Source organism: Bufo bufo, chromosome 6 (genome assembly GCF_905171765.1).
Source record: "Bufo bufo chromosome 6, aBufBuf1.1, whole genome shotgun sequence".
NCBI lineage: Eukaryota > Metazoa > Chordata > Amphibia > Anura > Bufonidae > Bufo > Bufo bufo.
In genome coordinates, this window is record NC_053394.1 from 49,108,752 (window position 1) to 49,129,498 (window position 20,747).

General features: G+C 48.6%; 1 protein-coding gene across 1 annotated transcript in view; it reads left to right on the plus strand.

The window, feature by feature from the left end:
- LRRC27 (leucine rich repeat containing 27) overlaps positions 1-20,747 on the plus strand; it is a 63,583-nt gene that overhangs the window by 1,627 nt on the left and 41,209 nt on the right. The window contains exons 2-3 of the mRNA XM_040436400.1: positions 2,611-2,737; positions 7,662-7,792. Coding sequence (XP_040292334.1) covers positions 2,611-2,737; positions 7,662-7,792 — 258 coding nt within the window. The remainder of the gene's footprint in view (positions 1-2,610; positions 2,738-7,661; positions 7,793-20,747) is intronic.

The window sequence follows — 20,747 nt, forward strand, 5'->3', positions numbered from 1 at the left end:
AGACTATAACGCTGCCCCCACCAGCTTGTGTTCTTCCAGCAATGGTTGCAGGGGGTTTGTTCTCTGATGTTTCTCACCAACGTCCATCGATTGGATGAAGCAAGAAAACGGGACTCATCTGAGAAGGTAACCATTTGGCAATTAGCGGAGGTCCAATTCTGAAAATTGAAGCCTTTTCTGCTGATGCAGCTTCTTTAGCAGAGGTTCAGTGACATCCGTCACCTGCTTCGGAGTCCCATACGCAGTAGGGTTCGCTGAACTGTTGTGTTAGGCGCGTGTCTTACAGCCGCCTGGTCCATTTTGGCGGTGAGCTGCTCCGCTGTTGGTTGGTGCGCCCTTTGGCACCTTCGTAGACGACATTCACCTCTCACATTAATGACACGTGGTGCTCCGCAGCTTCCACGTCCCTTATTCACAATGGCGCTGTTTGTCCGCTCTGGATACATTTTCATCACAACAGCACAAGAACAGGTCACACGCTGCACGCTTTCAGAAAAACCGCCACCCTTGACCCGAGAGCCAATAACGATCGCTTTGTGCAACTCTGATAAATCGCCCCCCGTTACCCATGACAGCAAAGAGGGATCCGTGTGCAGACCGCCGATCGCACCTTATATACCCACCACACGTGGCTTCCTTCATGATCTACACGCTGCCGACGTGGGAAGATTGAAGTGTTCATAATAATGGGACTGGACTGTGTGTATTCCTACAGAAGATAAATCCCAATTTCATCTGTCCTAAAATCATCAAAGCCTTTCCCATAATCTAGAATACAAAAAAGGGAGTGGAGACCTGATAATCAAACCCATAGGACCCCCCCCCCCCCCCCAAAAAAAAACTGGGGGATTTAAAACGAAGCTTGTGCCTAGGCAGATATAATAATAATAATAATAATAGGGAAAATACTAATATTATATACTATCAATCAAATCAAAGGTCGATCGTGTAATTCCGGTATTGAGACCCGGCAGACGATCTCAATACCGGAATGGAGCGGATCCGTTTTGATTTTGCACATCAGGAGGCATCCGTTCCGTCAGGATGCGGTTGTGTGAAATCAAAACGGAAAAAATGGATCCATTGAAAGTCAATGGGTGACGGATCCGTTTTTTTAGGCACCGAAAAAAACAAATCCGTCACCGTTGACTTACATTGTTTTCAGCGCCGGATCCATTTTTATGACCAAACAAAAAACCGTAACCTGCAGCGGTTTTGTGTCCGGTCATAAAACAGAATGCTGCTGGGACGGAAGACGTCCTGATGCATCCTGGACGGATCTCTTGCCATTCAGAACGCACGAGGAGTAAATGGAAACGTTTTTTTTCCAGTATTGAGATCCTCTGCCGGATCTCTATACCGGAAAACCACGACGCAAGTGTGAAAGTAGCCTAATAAATGCTCTTACCAAGTCTGGCAGAGTGGGGGGCTGCCCTGTTCTGTGGCTTATACAGGGTGGGGGGCTCCATCTGTGGTGTAATAATGCTGTGACGGAGTTGTCATCATGGGACAGAACAATTTATAGATTACAGGAATTTTAAAGGGGTCCTCTCACTTTAAATAGTTTATTTTATTAATTTTTGTCAATGAAAAAGTAATACAGATACAATATCACATTGCTTATCAGTGAGAAGCAATACAGGTATAATGTCATATTGCATAACATCAATATCAAAAATGTACATTGGTATACAAAATACATATTTTGCATCAGAAGCCAATAGGCATATTAAGAGTTAGTACAGAGAACGGACATAAAACAATGACTGTGACACGACACATAGGGAAAAATAAAGAAGGGGGAAAAAAGAAAAAACTAGTGTTCAGAGAACCCTTACTGTAAGAGATCAAAAGCGTCATCCCATGCCTGCCAAACCTTCGTAAATCTATCAACTGAATTAGTAATGCAAGCAGTTAAATATTCCATATTCCTAACTTCTCTCACACTGTGGATGAGATCCAGTCGAGTAGGTGCGTCTGCTCTCAGCCAAAACCTCGCAATTAGGCGCCTAGCCGCCGTTAACACCTGAAGGACTAGAAGCAGGGATTGTGTCTTCAATGATATTTTTGGCATATTCAATAAGTAAAAAAGAGGTGTAAAAGGAAATTGAATTGCGAGGAGTTGAAGGAGGACCGACCCCACCATTCTCCAAAAGGGCTCAATCACAGGACACTCCCAAAAAATATGGAGATGAGTCCCCTCACCTGTCATACATCTCCAACATCTATCAGAGATATCTCGGCTAAAGTGTTTTAATAGCTGTGGCGTATGGTACTAAAACATAAGCACTTTAGTAAGTTGCATTTATCATGTAGAGAAAGTTAATACAAGGCACTTACTAATGTACTGTGATTGTCCATATTGCTTCCTTTGCTGGCTGGATTCATTTTCCCCTCACATTATACACTGCTCGTTTCCATGGTTACAGACCACCCTGCAATCCATCAGTGATGGTCGTGCTTGCACACTATAGGAAAAAGCATCAGCCTTTCTGGTGGCCGGGACCATGGGAGCGCACATAGGCTGGTGCAAGCCCGACCACCGCTGATGGATGCATTCTCGATGAAACCTGCTGACATCATATATTCCTCTTTTTTACTGCATCCCAGTAGCTCAAATGAATGGGTCAGTGGGCAAGATTCCTCTGCAGACCTCAAACTTGAAACTTTGGACCTAAGTAAGAAGAAATTGCAGTATCTTAGTGAAGATCTTTACAGAAGTGACCCCAGTGTGAAGGTAAGTTCCTGCAGATATATGGTTCTGTATATGACGGGTTACTATTTTGTGCTCTTTTGTGTGTAAGCTTAATTTTTTGTTGTGTAAAAATGTATCAATATTTTCATCTATTTGTAAGGCCCCCTGCACACGATCAGGATTGCGTGCGGATTTTCCGCGCGGAAAATCCGCACCGTAGGTCATGTCCATTGTATTCTATGAGAATTTAAAATTCTCAATGCACACGATGCGGATTTTTTCCGCGCGGATTTTGACCTGCGGTGCGGATTTTAAAATCCGCGACATGTCAATTAATTTTTTTTTTCCTGACCGGATTTTCTTCATTCACTTAGTGAAATCCGCATGCGGAAAATCCGCACCGAATCTGCACGCAAATCCGTATGCAAATCCGCACCAATTAATGCGGATTGACCGCACGGATTTGCCTGCGGATTTCAGTGCGGATTCTCCGCACATGAATCCTGATCGTGAGCATGTAGCCTTAGCGTTCATATTGGTTGTGCACTCAGCTCTACTCTTGTCTGTATGTCCTACATTATATAAGGGGGTCCCCCACCAGACGGAGCCACCACGAGGAGTGACTCTGGATCTGGATGACTTAAGGGCCCTTTACACAGGCCGACAATTGAACAGATGATCGCGAACCAGCATTACTAGTAACGCTCGTTAGCGATGATCTGTCAGTGTAAATGCACCGCCGATTACCCGATGAACAAGCAAAACGCTCGTTGATTGGGTAATTGTCTCTTTTGTGCAGTACCAAAAGATCATCGTTTCCCAGTGGCAGATCCTGCTGTGTAAACGGCATCTGCTGCCGGGACACAACGAGACAGTATGGGGAAGAGCGATGGCATTAGTGACCGCTCTTCCCCATACCCCGGAGATCGCTGCATGTTAATGCACTGCTCTCCTCCGCCAGCGATCAGCAGATTGTCGGGAAGGAATGCTTTCTTCTCAACGTTATGCTAGATCGTCGTCCCGTGTAAAGGGACCATTAACTCAACCAGGTCTTGTAAGGTCACCCGTTAACTTCAATGGGCGCCCCTGTAAGGCCTTGTTCACACACTAAGGCCCCCTTCACACGGGCGTCGCGGGTGAGGGCCGCACGAGTAGGCACGCAATTGCAGTCAGTTTTGTCTGCGATTGCGTTCTGATGTTCAGTTTTTTCCGCGCGAGTGCAATGCGTTTTGCACGCGCGTGAGAAAAAACTGAATGTGGTTCCCAGACCCAAACCCGGACTTCTTCACTGAAGTTCGGGTCTGGGTTAGGTGTTCTGTAGATTTTATGAACAGATGCCACCAGGACCTGCAAAAGGACCTTTGATGATGTAATCAATAGAAGGATCTTCTATCTTCATTCAGAAGGACCTGCGCTGACGTCACCGCGCTCAGCACGTGGTGAGCGCGGTGACGTCAGCGCAGGTTCTTCTGAATGAAGATAGAAGATCCTTCTATTGATTACATCATCAAAGGTCCTTTTGCAGGTCCTGAAAGAAGAAGAAAGAAGACGATGCCAGCTGCGCGATCAAGTGGATGAGGTGAGTAATGTTTTTATTATTTTTTAACCCTCGATTGACATTATGCTTAGCATTCTGTATTAAAGAATGCTATTATTTTCCCTTATAACCATGTTATAAGGGAAAATAATACAGCGAATACACTTTAATAGGGTCCGGGTTTGCTCATCCCTATCATCTCTTAGCAACCATGTGTGAAAATCGCACCGCATCCGCAGTTGCTTGCAGATGCTTGCGATTTTCACGCAGCCCCGTTCATTTCTATGGGGCCTGCGTTGCGTGAAAAACGCTGAATATAGAACATGCTGTGATTTTCACGCAACGCACAAGTGATGCGTGAAAACCAACGCTCATCTGCACAGCCCCATTGAAGTGAATGGGTCCGGATTCAGTGCGGGTGCAATGCGTTCACCTCACGCATTGCACCCGCGCGGAATTCTCGCCCGTGTGAAAGGGGCCTAAAGATCCTGTAAGATAATAGGTCCACCTAACTGGCTAACATTCTGAATGTGAATGGGATACTTCACCCTAGTCACCTGCCCAGGATAACATCCTCACTGAACAACGAACACTTTGCAGAAGCTTCAGTATTATCCATGTTTCCGCACTGACCACACCATATGACGCATATGTGGATCTCCTGGCCACTCCATATCAGAAGTCCAAGTTTTAAATGTGGATTTCCTCTGTAGTCAAATTCCCGTGACTGCCTCCCCATTGGGGAAATTCCTCGAGAAAACAGGCTGACCACCCCCTTCCATATACCAACATTAGCTACATGTTTGAAACCATTCCTGCATGAAAACGTTCAATATAGGGTTGTGTCATCTGAGACATTGGTGGCATATTGCTACAATATATCACGTATCTATCTGCATAATGGAACCTCCGAAATGAGTGGAGAGCAGCGGTGCATGCCCCCGGCTCCCCTTCATTCATTTCTATGGGAATGCCGAAAATAGCAGAGTGCTAGCTCGCTTTCTCCGATATTCCCAAAGAAGTGAATGGAGCGGTGGCTGCACTTGCACAGTGCACTCTCAATTCTTTTCTGTGGGACTTCCGAAAATAGCCAAGCACTGGCTCGGAACTCCCATAGAAATGAATGGAGAGCTGCTCCAGTGGTGGGACCCGCACCTATCTGACATTGGTGGCATATCCTAGCGATATGCCACCAATGTTTTAAATGAGACAACTCCTTTAACTTGCTGATGGCAATCCCAGATGTCTGTACTGTACATTGCTGGCTGATACAATGTAGGGTCTTCACACCGGGCCTGCAGGGTACCTTTAACGTGTTCCAGATAAGCTCCCAGTGCATGTGTAAAATGGACGCCTAGGCCTTAACATCAACGGAGGCAGAAAGAGGGTTCGGGCTATTCTAAAAGATGGATACTACGAGGTATACGTCGCCTATGAGGGTCAGGTGCCTTGGTGGCATCTGTTCAACTTGTGTGTCCAAGGATTCCTTTAGGAGACCTTACCAATGGAAGCCTTGGGGCTATTCCAAAAGATGGATACTACGAGGTATACGTCGCCTATGGGGGTTGGGTGCCTTGGTGGCATCTGTTCAACTTGTGTGTCCAAGGATTCCTTTAGGAGACCTTACCAATGGAAGCCTTGGGACTATTCCAAAAGATGGATACTACGAGGTATATGTCGCCTATGGGGGTTGGGTGCCCTGGTGGCATCTGTTCAACTTGTGTGTCCAAGGATTCCTTTAGGAGACCTTACCAATGGAAGCCTTGGGGCTATTCCAAAAGATGGATACTACGAGGTATACGTCGCCTATGGGGGTTGGGTGCCTTGGTGGCATCTGTTCAACTTGTGTGTCCAAGGATTCCTTTAGGAGACCTTACCAATGGAAGCCTTGGGACTATTCCAAAAGATGGATACTACGAGGTATATGTCGCCTATGGGGGTTGGGTGCCCTGGTGGCATCTGTTCAACTTGTGTGTCCAAGGATTCCTTTAGGAGACCTTACCAATGGAAGCCTTGGGGCTATTCCAAAAGATGGATACTACGAGGTATATGTCGCCTATGGGGGTTGGGTGCCCTGGTGGCATCTGTTCAACTTGTGTGTCCAAGGATTCCTTTAGGAGACCTTACCAATGGAAGCCTTGGGGCTATTCCAAAAGATGGATACTACGAGGTATACGTCGCCTATGGGGGTTGGGTGCCTTGGTGGCATCTGTTCAACTTGTGTGTCCAAGGATTCCTTTAGGAGACCTTACCAATGGAAGCCTTGGGTGCACACAGCAACGCAGTGCGGAAAGTGCTGCTATCCATCATGGTGAGCTTCTAGTGTGTGGTTGTAGCCGGTGACAGGAGGGATAGATGGAGCTTGAGTTTACTCTGCAGCTCATGTGGATGGAGTAAACATTCGCTATGACACGGGCTTGATTCTTGAATAAATACATGGCGTGCACTGATCTGTTACCAACAACCATAAAGGGACAATACTCCATGTCACCGCTGAGGTGTGGTTACTAATGGGCCAGTTGACTAGTCTTAATGCCGTTATTCAGTCAGGTCAGGGCTGGTTCCACCTGGAAATATTTGTGCTGTTCACTAATGTATTGAAAGAAATCAAATAGTCCGGTCACAACGGCCTTACAGTCTGGAGGCTTTGTATTGCTCTTTTTTTCCTACTTAAAGGGCTTGTGCACTAAATCCAGACCTCTCAGGCTGGCGGCATCCGGGTTGGTGATCATACCTACCTGATCCCCGGCGCTGGGTCCCCCGCTCGTTCACTCCGTGACCTCTGCTGCTTGTTTTGGGTCCCTCCATGTATAAACTCCCTGTTTGAAGCCGCTGCAGCCAATCACCGACTGCTGCTCCCTTTGCTTCATGTCAAATGGTCATGTGACGCACGGGGAGCACTGCTGCGACCAGCGATTGGCTGCAGCGACGTCAAACCGGAAGTTTACACAGTGGGACCCGAGACAAGAAGCAAAAGCTGAAGAAGGATTCTCCTTAGGAAACCCTTAGTTTTCTAATTTCACCCCATTTTTTTCCAGCTTCCCACTACATCGTATGCAATATTAAATGGTGCCATTAGAAAGTAAAAGTTATCCCCCCAAAAAAGAAGCCCTCATATGGATATGTGAAAGGAAAAATAAAAAAATAATGGCTCCGGGAAGGCAGAGATGCCCAAATGCGAAAAAATTGCCTGGTAATGAAGTCGTTAAAAAAATAAAATAAAAGAAATTGACATGTTAACGTTAATGCATGTGTGAGATACTTACTACAGGTGCTCACGGATAAAGCAGCGCGTCAGGATTTTACAGGTGTTTGCATTTGCTTTTACAGGACCATTTAACCTTTAAAAAAATCCATTCATGAAAAACAGATAAAAAAATAAAACCGTTTTCCTTTTTGAAGTTTAGGAGCATGTGTTTTCACTTTCAGAGCCTGCATCTTGAGGGCAATGTGCTGTGCTCCCTCCCTGATGATCTCTTCCTTCATCTGCCGCATCTTGTTTGGCTGGACCTGCGAAACAACGAGATTACAAGTTTACCGCGTACGATAGGAAGACACAGGTACGTAGATCTGCAGGACAGACGTTACCCTTTTACCTCTACGGCTTCACATACCGCGTCATTTTTCAAGGGACTTGCAATTTTCTTTTAACCGCAAAAAAAGTCGCGGGTCCCTTTTCTGACAAGCCGTGCAACAATATTTCGTTTATTTACGCTGTGTTTACCAGTTGGGCGGGACAAGGGTGTTTCAGGGGCCCGGCTCTCCGGCATCGGCAAATTTACTGACGTTTAAGCCTGATAACAAGTGTAAGGCCTCTTTCACACGGGCGCCATGGTTTTGGGTCAGATAAGATGCGGGTGCGTCGTGGGAAAATGCACGATTTTTCAGAGCGAGTGCAAAACATTTTAATGCGTTTTGCACGCGCGTGAGAAAAATCGGCATGTTTGGTACCCAAACCCGAACTTCTTCACAGAAGTTCGGGTTTGGGTTAGGTGTTGTGTAGATTGTATTATTTTCCCTTATAACATGGTTATAAGGGAAAATAATAGCATTCTTAATACAGAATGCAGAGTACAATAGGGCTGGAGGGGTTAAATAAAAAAAAAAAAAAAAGTAACTCGCCTTAATCCACTTGTTCGCGCAGCCGGCATCTCTTCTGTCTTCTTTCTTCAGGACCTGGGTAAAGGACCTTTGATGACATCACTGCGCTCATCACATGGTCCATCACATGATCCATCACCATGGTGATGGTGATGGATCATGTGACGGACCATGTGATGAGCGCAGTGACGTCATCAAAGGTCCTTTTCCTCCTGCACAGCAAAGATGAAGACAGAAGAGAAGCCGGGCTGCGCGAACAAGTGGATTAAGGTGAGTTAAATTATTAATTTATTTTTTTAACCCCTCCAGCCCTATTGTACTAAGCATTCTGTATTAAGAATGCTATTATGTTCCCTTATAACCATGTTTTAAGAGAAAATAATAATGATCGGGTCCCCATCCCGATCGTCTCCTAGCAACCATGCGATTTTCACGCAGCCGCATTCACTTCTATGGGGCCTGCGTTGAGTGAAAAACGCACAAAGTAGAGCATGCTGCGATTTTCACGCAACGCACAAGTGATGCGTGAAAATCACCGCTCATGTGCACAGCCCCATAGAAGTGAATGGGTCCGGATTCAGTGCGGGTGCAATGCGTTCATCTCGCGGAAATCTCGCCCGTATGAAAGAGGCCTAAATATTGCGGGAGTCGTTTTTGCGCCAAGTGCATGGACTGCCTTTGATCCTCCTGATTTATGATGAGGGACATGCCTTGTCTTAAATTAGCCAACTCTTCTAGCAGCATAGGGGGGAATCTAAGACCGGCGTAAAAGGACAGTCTTAGAAAATGACCCCCACTGTGCTGTTTTTCTTTAAAGAGGTTTTATGGCATTTTTATATTGATGGACTACCCATAGTAGGCCATCAGTATCAGATATTCGAGGCTCTGACAACCTGCATCCCCACCGACCAGCTGTTCTGCAGCAGCTGTGACGCTGTAAAGACGCAGCAGGACTACTCAGCATCATCCAGTGTGGAGTGAATGGAGGGGGTGACCGCAGCGCTGCTACCACAGAAGTGCTAGAGAAGGGACTACTGCACCTCTTCTCACCCTGTGTTAAAAAGTAGAAAGCTGCCCTCCATATTGTGACCCCCAACTTGTCCAGTAGGCCTCTCCTCTTTACGGGAGCCTCCAGGATGTTCTGGGAGAATTGGCCGAAATCTGGTTTGCCGTGTAAACATCTGGTAAGAAAGGAAGAAGTGAGTGTGTAAAACAATGGCCGATCCTGTAATGGTGAGCTCTGTACACGCCAAGAGTATTGGCTTCCTCACCCAGAACTGTGCCATTCCGCCCTCCTCTGGGGTTGTCGGAGACAGCCTAAGGCCTCATTCACACAACCGTGGTTGGGTTCCGCATCCGCAAAAAAATGCTGCTCGGGTGCGGACCCATTCACTTCAATGGGGCCGCAAAAGATGCGGACAGCACTCCGTGTACTGTCGGCATCTGTTGCTCCGTTCCGTGTCCACGCAAAAATGATAAGTCATGTCCTATTCTTGTCCGTTTTGCGGACAAGAATAGGCATTTCTATAAAGGGCCGTCCGTTCCGCAAATTGCGGAAGGCACGCGGGGCGGCATCTGTGCAATTTGCGGACCGCAAAACACGGCGCGATCGTGTGAACAAGCCCTAAGATATATCAGCCACAGCTAGGATCAGAGAGCTAAAAACACTGACCACAGAATTCAGTGTGAGGAGGGGGCTGCTTACTGGGAATAATGGTGATCAGTGATGGCCAGTTCGCATTGTTCGCCCGCGAATATATGCGGGCTGCCATCTTTTTTCACAAGTCCGGCGAGGCACAGGTAAGCCCTTACCTGTGCCTGCGCCGCGAGCCGGTCTGAAAACAAATGCGGTCATCGGGAGCAGGCAGTTCCGAGAACAGCCCGATGAAGGCCCCCGGTGGCTGTTCTCGGAACTGCCTGCTCCCGCTGACCGCACTTGTTTTCAGACCGGCTCGTGCACAGGCACAGGTAAGGGCTTACCTGTGCCTCGCCGGACTTGTGAAAAAAGATGGCAGCTCGCATATATTCGCGGGCAAACAATGCGAACTGGCCATCACTAATGGTGATAACCTAATCGTAGAGATGAATCTATAAATAATAGAGGATGTTTTAAGGGGCATCTGTCAGCAGTTTTGCACCTATAAAACTGTCTGACCTCTTGCACGTGTGCTTGGCATCTGTGTTGGTCCCATGTCCATATGTGCCCGCATTGCTCAGAAAAATGATGTTTTAATATATGCAAATGAGCCTCTAGGAGCAACGGGGGCGTTGCCGTTACACCTAGAGGCTCTGCTCTCTCTGCAACTGCTGCCCCCTCTGCACTTTGATTGACAGGGCCAGGCATTGAAAACGAGATCACGCCTAGACCTGTCAGTGCAGGGACCGCAGCAGTTGCAGAGAGAGCAGAGCCTCTAGGTGTAATGGTAACGCCCCCGTTGCTCCTAGAGGCTCATTTGCATATATTAAAGCATCACCTTTCTCAGCAATGTGGGCACATATGGACATGGGACCAACACAGATGCCTTCAGCTGCCAAGTGCACATGTAACAGGTCAGCCAGTGTCATAGGTACAGATCTAGGGAGAGGCATTACCAGTAGAAAGAGGGAGGTGCTCATGCCGCTCTACAGAGCACTAGTGAGACCTCATCTGGAGTATTGTGCTCAGTACTGGAGACCATATCTCCAGAAGGATATTGATACTTTGGAGAGAGTTCAGAGAAGAGCTACTAAACTGGTACATGGATTGCAGGATAAAACTTACCAGGAAAGGTTAAAGGACCTTAACATGTACAGCTTGGAAGAAAGACGAGACAGAGGGGATATGATAGAGACTGCTAAATACATAAAGGGAATCAACAAGGTAAAAGAGGAGAGAATATTTAAAAGAAGAAAAACTGCTACAAGAGGACATAGTTTTAAATTAGAGGGGCAAAGGTTTAAAAGTAATATCTGGAAGTATTACTTTACTGAGAGAGTAGTGGATGCATGGAATAGCCTTCCTGCAGAAGTGGTAGCTGCAAATACAGTGAAGGAGTTTAAGCATGCATGGGATAGGCATAAGGCCATCCTTCATATAAGTTAGGGCCGGGGGCTATTCATAGTATTCAGTATATTGGGCAGACTAGATGGGCCAAATGGTTCTTATCTGCCGACACATTCTATGTTTCTATCTGCTGACAGATGCCCTTTAATTCACAGAATGATTGGCTATATGCCCGTTTTTCTGTGTCCTATTTGGTAAGGGTACTTTCACACTTGCGTTGTTTGATTCCGGCAGGCAGTTCTGTTGCCTGAACTGACTGCCTGATCAGGCAAACTGCATGCAAACGCATGTCATTTTCTCTGACTGATCAGGCATTTTTCAGACTGATCAGGATCCTGATCAGTCTGAAAAATGCCTGATCAGTCAGAAAAATGCATTGCAATACCGGATCCGTTTTTCCGGTGTCATCAGGCAAAACGGATCCGGTCTAAATTTTTTTCTCATTTTTAAAGGTCTGCGCATGCACAGACCGGAAGGACGGATCCGGCATTCCGGTATTTTGAATGCCGGATCTGGCACTAATACATTCCTATGGAAAAAAATGCCGGATCCGGCATTCAGGCAAGTCTTCAGTTTTTTTCGCCGTAGATAAAACCGTAGCATGCTACGGTTTTCTCTTTTGCCTGATCAGTCAAAATGACTGAACTGAAGACATCCTGATTAGAGATGAGCGAACACCTGGATGTTCGGGTTCGACGAGTTCGGCCGAACTTTCGAAAAATGTTCGGGTTCGGGATCCGAACTCGACCCGAACTTCATCCCGAACCCGAACCCCATAGAAGTCAATGGGGACCCGAACTTTTGGGCACTAAAAAGGCTGTAAAACACACCCGGAAAGGGCTAGAGGGCTGCAAAAGGCAGCAAAGCAAAATGTAGTTAAATCCCCTGCAAACAAATGTAGATAGGGAAATGATGAGTTAACATAAAATAAATAAAAATTAAACAATATTAATTGGAGTGAGGTCCCATAGCACAGAATCAGGCTTCAAGTCACCCACCAATGGAGAAGGTCACTTACTATTATTTTGACCACAGCACCCAGACAAAGGAGAGAGGTCCCACAGCAGAGAACCAGGCATCATATCACCCACCACAGGAGTAGGCCACCATTTAGTTACTTTGACCCCTACACCCAGACGGAGGAGAGAGGTTACACAGCAGAGAATCAGGCATTTAGATCACCCACCACAGGAGTAGGCCACCATTGAATCAGACCCCGGCAACCATGTCAGATGGCACAAGCATAAGCTTTATATCAATCAGCACAGGAGAAGGCGACTTTGACAGACTTTGACCCCTACACCCGGACGGAGGAGAGAGGTTTCAAAGCAGAGAATCAGGCATTTAGATCACCCACCACAGGAGTAGGCCCCAATTTAATGGGACCCCCGGCAACCATGTCAGATGGCACAACCATCAGCTTCATATCAATCAGCACAGGAGAAGGCGACTTTGAAAGACTTTGACCCCTACACCCAGACGGAGGAGAGAGGTTTCACAGCAGAGAATCAGGCATTTAGATCACCCACCACAGGAGTAGGCCCCCATTGAATCAGACCCTGGCAACCATGTCAGATGGCACAACCATCAGCTTTATATCAATCAGCACAGGAGAAGCCACCATTGAGTTACTTTGACCCCCGCACCCAGGAAGAGGAGAGAGGCACCACAGCACATATTCTGGCATCATATCAGCCACCACAGGAGAAGCCACCATTTAGTTACTTTGACCCCTTCACCCAAACAGAGGAGAGAGGTTCCACATCAGAGAATCAGGCATCATATCAACCACCACAGGAGTAGGCCACAATTTAATGGGACCCCGGCAACCATGTCAGATGGCACAACCATCAGCTTCATATCAATCAGCACAGGAGAAGGCGACTTTGAAAGACTTTGACCCCTACACCCAGACGGAGGAGAGAGGTTTCACAGCAGAGAATCAGGCATTTAGATCACCCACCACAGGAGTAGGCCCCCATTGAATCAGACCCTGGCAACCATGTCAGATGGCACAACCATCAGCTTTATATCAATCAGCACAGGAGAAGGCGACTTTGAAAGACTTTGACCCCTACACCCAGATGGAGGAGAGAGGTTTCACAGCAGAGAATCAGGCATCATATCAACCACCACAGGAGAAGCCACCATTGAGTTACTTTGACCCCCGCACCCAGGAAGAGGAGAGAGGCACCACAGCACATATTCTGGCATCATATCAGCCACCACAGGAGAAGCCACCATTGAGTTACTTTGACCCCCGCACCCAGGAAGAGGAGAGAGGCACCACAGCACATATTCTGGCATCATATCAGCCACCACAGGAGAAGCCACCATTGAGTTACTTTGACCCCTGCACCCAGGAAGAGGAGAGAGGCCCCACAGCACATATTCTGGCATCATATCAGCCACCACAGGAGAAGCCACCATTTAGTTACTTTGACCCCTTCACCCAAACAGAGGAGAGAGGTTCCACATCAGAGAATCAGGCATCATATCAACCACCACAGGAGTAGGCCACAATTTAATGGGACCCCGGCAACCATGTCAGATGGCACAACCATCAGCTTCATATCAATCAGCACAGGAGAAGGCGACTTTGAAAGACTTTGACCCCTACACCCAGACGGAGGAGAGAGGTTTCACAGCAGAGAATCAGGCATTTAGATCACCCACCACAGGAGTAGGCCCCCATTGAATCAGACCCTGGCAACCATGTCAGATGGCACAACCATCAGCTTTATATCAATCAGCACAGGAGAAGCCACCATTGAGTTACTTTGACCCCCGCACCCAGGAAGAGGAGAGAGGCACCACAGCACATATTCTGGCATCATATCAGCCACCACAGGAGAAGCCACCATTGAGTTACTTTGACCCCCGCACCCAGGAAGAGGAGAGAGGCACCACAGCACATATTCAGGCATCATATCACACACCACAGGAGAAGGCCTCTTTCAGTGATTTAGGCCTTTGGACCCAGACAGAGGAGAGAGGCACCACAGCACATATTCTGGCATCATATCAGCCACCACAGGAGAAGCCACCATTGAGTTACTTTGACCCCTGCACCCAGGAAGAGGAGAGAGGCCCCACAGCACATATTCTGGCATCATATCAGCCACCATAGGAGAAGCCACCATTGAGTTACTTTGACCCCCGCACCCAGGAAGAGGAGAGAGGCACCACAGCACATATTCAGGCATCATATCACACACCACAGGAGAAGGCCTCTTTCAGTGATTTAGGCCTTTGGACCCAGACAGAGGAGAGAGGCACCACAGCACATATTCTGGCATCATATCAGCCACCACAGGAGAAGCCACCATTGAGTTACTTTGACCCCTGCACCCAGGAAGAGGAGAGAGGCCCCACAGCACATATTCTGGCATCATATCAGCCACCACAGGAGAAGCCACCATTGAGTTACTTTGACCCCCGCACCCAGGAAGAGGAGAGAGGCACCACAGCACATATTCAGGCATCATATCACACACCACAGGAGAAGGCCTCTTTCAGTGATTTAGGCCTTTGGACCCAGACAGAGGAGAGAGGCACCACAGCACATATTCTGGCATCATATCAGCCACCACAGGAGAAGCCACCATTGAGTTACTTTGACCCCTGCACCCAGGAAGAGGAGAGAGGCCCCACAGCACATATTCTGGCATCATATCAGCCACCACAGGAGAAGCCACCATTTAGTTACTTTGACCCCTGCACCCAGGAAGAGGAGAGAGGCACCACAGCACATATTCTGGCATCATATCAGCCACCACAGGAGAAGCCACCATTTAGTTACTTTGACCCCTTCACCCAAACAGAGGAGAGAGGTTCCACATCAGAGAATCAGGCATCATATCAACCACCACAGGAGTAGGCCACAATTTAGTTTATTTGACCCCTGCACCCAGGAAGAGGAGAGAGGCCCCACAGCACATATTCTGGCATCATATCACACACCACAGGAGAAGGCCTCTTTCAGTGATTTAGGCCTTTGGACCCAGACAGAGGAGAGAGGTCAGAGATTAGCTTCATATCCCCCAGCACAGCAGAAGACCGCTTTATTTGACTTAGGCCTCAGCACCCAGACAGAAGACAGAGGTAGCATGGCAGAGGTTATGGCTTCATGTCACCCGTTAGTTTAACCGGCCACTTTCATCTGGTTAGGCCCCGGCGCCCAGACAGAGAAGAGTTTCATTCAACTGTGGGTTTCATAAAAGTTGTATCAAATAAAGAAGTGGCCCGTAGCACAACAAGACATGTTTTAGGCAGTTAATAAGGACTACTCTGCACAAGGGAGGGACAGGTCCTGCTGGATCCATGCCTGGTTCATCTTTATGAAGGTCAGCTTGTCCACGTTGGCTGTGGACAGGCGGCTGCGCTTGTCAGTAATGACGCCCCCTGCCGTGCTGAATACGCGTTCAGATAAAACGCTGGCCGCCGGGCAGGAAAGCACCTCCAAGGCATAACATGCTAACTCTGGCCACGTGGACAATTTCGAAACCCAGTAGTTGAATGGGGCCGAACCATCCGTCAGGATGTGGAGGGGTGTGCAGACATACTGTTCAACCATGTTAGTGAAATGCTGCCTCCTGCTAACACGTTCCGTATCAGGTGTCGGTGCAGATAGCTGTGGCGTGGAGACAAAACTTTTCCACATTTCTGCCATGCTAACCCTGCCCTCAGATGAGCTGGCCGTGACACAGCTGCGTTGGCGACCTCTTGCCACTCCTCTGCCTTCACCTTCCACCTGTTCCCCTGTGACATGTGGGAATGCTCTCAAGAGCGCCTCTATCAGCGTGCGCTTGTACTCGCGCATCTTACGGTCGCGCTCCAGTTCAGGAATTAAAGTGGGCACATTGTCTTTATACTGGGGATCCAGCAGGGTGGCCACCCAGTAGTCTGCACACGTTAAAACGTGGGCAACTCTGCTGTCGTTGCGCAGGCATTGGAGCATATATTCGCTCATGTGGGCCAGGCTACCCATGGGTAAGGACAAGCTGTCCTCTGTGGGAGGCGTATCGTCATCGTCCACCGTATCCCCCCAGCCACGCACCAGTGATGGGCCTGGGCTGCCACCCCGCTGTGAACTTGCGTCATCCTCGTCCCCCTCCACCTCCTCCTCCTCATCCTCCTCGTCCTCCAGTACAGTGCCTTGGCTGGCGACTTGTGAACCTGTCCTCTGCTGCTTAAACAAACCTCCCTCTGAGCCACTTCGAACAGACTGGCCCGAAAGTGTTAGAAACGAGCCCTCATCCTCCTCCTCCTCCTCCACCTGGGCCACCTCCTCTAACATCATTGCCCTAAGTGTTTTCTCAAGGAGACATAGAAGTGGTATTGTAACGCTGATAACAGTGTCATCGCCACTGGCCATGTTGGTGGAGTACTCGAAACAGCGCAGCAGGGCACACAGGTCTCGCATGGAGGCCCAATCATTGGTGGTGAAGTGGTGCTGTTCGGCAGTACGACTGACGCGAGCGTGCTGCAGCTGAAACTCCACTATGGCCTGCTGCTGCTCGCACAGTCTCTCCAGCATGTGCAAGGTGGAGTTCCACCGGGTGGGCACGTCGCATATGAGGCGGTGAGTGTGAAGGCCGAAGTTCCGCTGTAGCGCAGACAGGCGAGCAGCGGCAGGATGTGAACGGCGGAAGCGCGCACAGACGGCCCGCACTTTATGCAGCAGCTCTGACATGTTGGGGTAGTGGTGAATGAACCTCTGCACCACCAAGTTCAGCACATGCGCCAGGCAAGGGATGTGCGTCAAACCGGCTAGTCCCAGAGCTGCCACGAGATTTCGCCCATTATCGCATACCACCAGGCCTGGCTTGAGGCCCACCGGCAGAAACCACTCGTCGGTCTGTTGTTCAATACCCCGCCACAACTCCTTTGCGCTGTGGGGCCTGTCCCCCAAACATATGAGTTTCAGAATGGCCTGCTGACGTTTACCCCGGGCTGTGCTGAAGTTGGTGGTGAAGGTGTGTGGCTGACCGGATGAGCTGGTGGAAGCAGTGGAGGAGGAAGCCGAGTAGGAGGAGGAGGCTACAGGAGGCAGAGAATGATGCCCTGCGATCCTAGGGGGCGGAAGGACGTGCGCCAAGGAACTGTCCGCCGGGGGCCCAGCCGCCACTACATTCATCCAGTGTGCAGTTAGTGAGATATAGCGTCCCTGGCCGTGCTTACTGGTCCACGTATCTGTGGTTAGGTGGACCTTGCCACAAATGGCGTTGCGCAGTGCACACTTGATTTTATCGGACACTTGCATGTGCAGGGAAGGCACGGCTGTCTTGGAGAAGTAGTGGCGGCTGGGAACCACATACTGCGGGACAGCCATGGCCATCAGCTGTTTGAAGCTGTCTGTGTCCACCAGCCGGAATGACAGCATTTCAAAGGCCAGCAGTTTAGAAATGCTGGCGTTCAGGCCAAGGGCTCGAGGGTGACTCGGGGGGAATTTGCGCTTCCTCTCTAAGGTTTGAGATATTGAGAGCTGAACGCTGCTGTGTGATATAGTGGAGACGCTAGTTGACGGTGGCGGTGGTGGTGGTGTCGGTGGCACATCCTCTGTTTGCTGCTCGGCAGGTGGCAACATTCCTCTCGAGGCGGAAGCCGAGGCAGCAGCGGTAGAGGGAGCAGGGGGAGCCTGGTTTTTAAGGTGTGTACCCCACTGCAGTTCATGCTTTGCATGTAGATGCCTGGTCATGCAGGTTGTGCTGAGGTTCAGAACGTTAATGCCTCGCCTCAGGCTCTGATGGCAGAGCGTGCAAGTCACTCGGGTCTTGTCGGTAGGACATTGTTTAAAGAAGTGCCATGCCAGGGAACTCTTTGAAGCTGCCTTTGTGGGGCTGGGTCCCTGTTGGCGATGTCCAGTAGCAGGCGAACTCTGGGGGCGGCGGCTCGTCTGCTTTGGTCCCCTGCTCCCTCTTTGGCTTCGCTGTTGTCTCGGTCTCACCACTACCTCTTCCTCTGAACTGTGAAAGTCATCGCCACGACCTTCAGTCCATGTGGGGTCTAAGACCTCATCGTCCTCTGCATCGTCTTCCACCCAGTCTCCCTCCCTGACCTCCTCCTGTTCAGTCTGCACACTGCAAAAAGACGCGGCAGTGGGCACCTGTGTTTCGTCATCATCAGAGAGTCGGTGACTCTGCTGTGGTGGTATTCCCATGTCCTCTTCATCTGGAGACATAAGTGGTTGTGCGTCAGTGCATGGTATGTCTTCCTCCACTGGGGAAGGGCTAGGTGGACGCCCCTGGGAAACCCTGGAAGCAGAGTCTTCAAACAGAAGAACAGACTGCTGCATAACTTGTGGCTCAGACCGTTTCCCTGATATGCTTGGGGGTGATGTGACAGACTGATGGGCTTGGTTTTCAGGTGCCACCTGTGCGCTTTCCGCAGAAGACTGGGTGGAAGACCATGTGGTGAACGTGCTGGAAGCACTGTCGGCCACCCAATCGATTAATGCCTGTACCTGCTCAGGCCTTACCATCCTAAGAGCGGCATTGGGCCCCACGAGATATTGCGGTACATTCTGCCGGCTAGTTGAGGGAGTTCGTTCCCTACTGTGTGCGCCTGGGGCCGAACGGCCACGTCCTCTACCAGCAACAGAGGCTCCACGGACACCACCACGACCGCGTCCTCGTCCCTTAATAGTATTTTTCTTCATTGTTGCGATTCAACTCGCACCACAATGAAATATATTATTTTTTATAAGCAAAATCCCCTCACTGGAATACTTTCAGTCTTTTGACTGTATGGATTACAGATGGAATGACTGTTATATGTGAGTTCCGCTTTCTTTGACAGATTCTAGTATGGGTACATATATGTTTTCCCAACCCCAGCACATTAGTTTGCTAATTCCAGATGTATGAAACGCAGGCCTAACTGTATCTAGTATATTGAACGCCAGATAAACTAACTTGGCCTTTTTTAAATAAAAAAAAAATTCCCTCACTGGAATACTTTATGGCTTTTCACTGTATGGATTACAGGTGGACTGGTATTAGTAGGGGTGACACAAGCACACCCAAGTCCCTGATGTAGGATTTCTATGGCACAGACCACTATTACAAGTGATTAATGGACTGTGCTGCAGCACTAGAGATTGTGCTGCAGCACTAGTCCCAAGATGGCCGCCGCCTATCAGCCCAGTAACATGTGCCACAAAATGGTCTGCACAACCTTTAAAAAAAATAGCCTTGGACTGTGCTGCTAAATCGCTATTGGTCTGAATCCCAGGTGTAGATGTCTGACTTGTTTGGAGCTTTGGAATGCACACTGTGGCAGCTTCTGCTGCAGCACTACAAGTCGCAAAATGGCGGCCGGCGGTCAGCCCAGGTACATGTGGATAGAAAAATCACTCTGGCCACTCTAAAAATAGCCAATCCCTATCAAAAAAGCAGCTCAGCTGCAGTTGTTCAGATGAATCACAGGTGGAGGAGAGAAATTTGCTTCCAGTTATTCAATTATCCCTGCCTATTCTCGCCCTAGCATCAGCTGCGTCTATCCCTGTTCTATTCACATCGGGAGTGAGCACGTCCCGACGTGCGCACAAGCTTATAAAGAGGCTGAGTCACATGCTGCACTTGGCCAATCACAGCCTTGCCAATAGTAGGCATGGCTGCGATGGCATCTTAGGGCAAGTAGTATGATGCATGTTGATTGGCTGCTTTGCAGCCTTTCAAAATGCGCCAAAATACATGCCGAACGACGAACCCGAACTTTTACGAAAAAGTTCGGGTTCGGGTCCGTGTCACGAACACCCCAAAATTCGGTACGGACCCGAACTATGCTCGAACTGTTCGCTCAACACTAATCCTGATGCATCCTGAACGGATTACTCTCCATATAGAATGCATGGGGCTATGCCTGATCAGTTCTTTTCCGGTATAGAGCCCCTGTGACGGAACTCTATGCCGGAAAAGAAAAATGCTAATGTGAAAGTAGCCTAACTCTTTTACTTGTAAATTAAAATCCCAATGTCCGTCAGTCTTAAAGTGAATTGCGGTTCTTATATACCATTTTTATTTTGTTAGTTAATATAAATTGGTTCAAACTGCTGTGCCGATTAATTTCTTAAAACATCTTTGCATCAGTCAGAGCTCCAAATCACCAACATAGGCATGGATTTTAAAAAATAAATAACCTGTTGGCTACCTACCAACCACCACTAGAGGGAGCCTGGGAGCTGACTGCATTCTGATTATACATTGTACTCCCTCTAGTGGCGGCTTCAGCAATTTTTTTACTCGACTACTTTTTATTCAGGTACAAGCGGTTTGGAGCTCTGGATCAGAAAAACAGAACTCCGGAAGCTATGAAGATGTATTAGGCTGGGTTCAGACCTGAGCGTCTTTGATATGCGCGTTTAACGC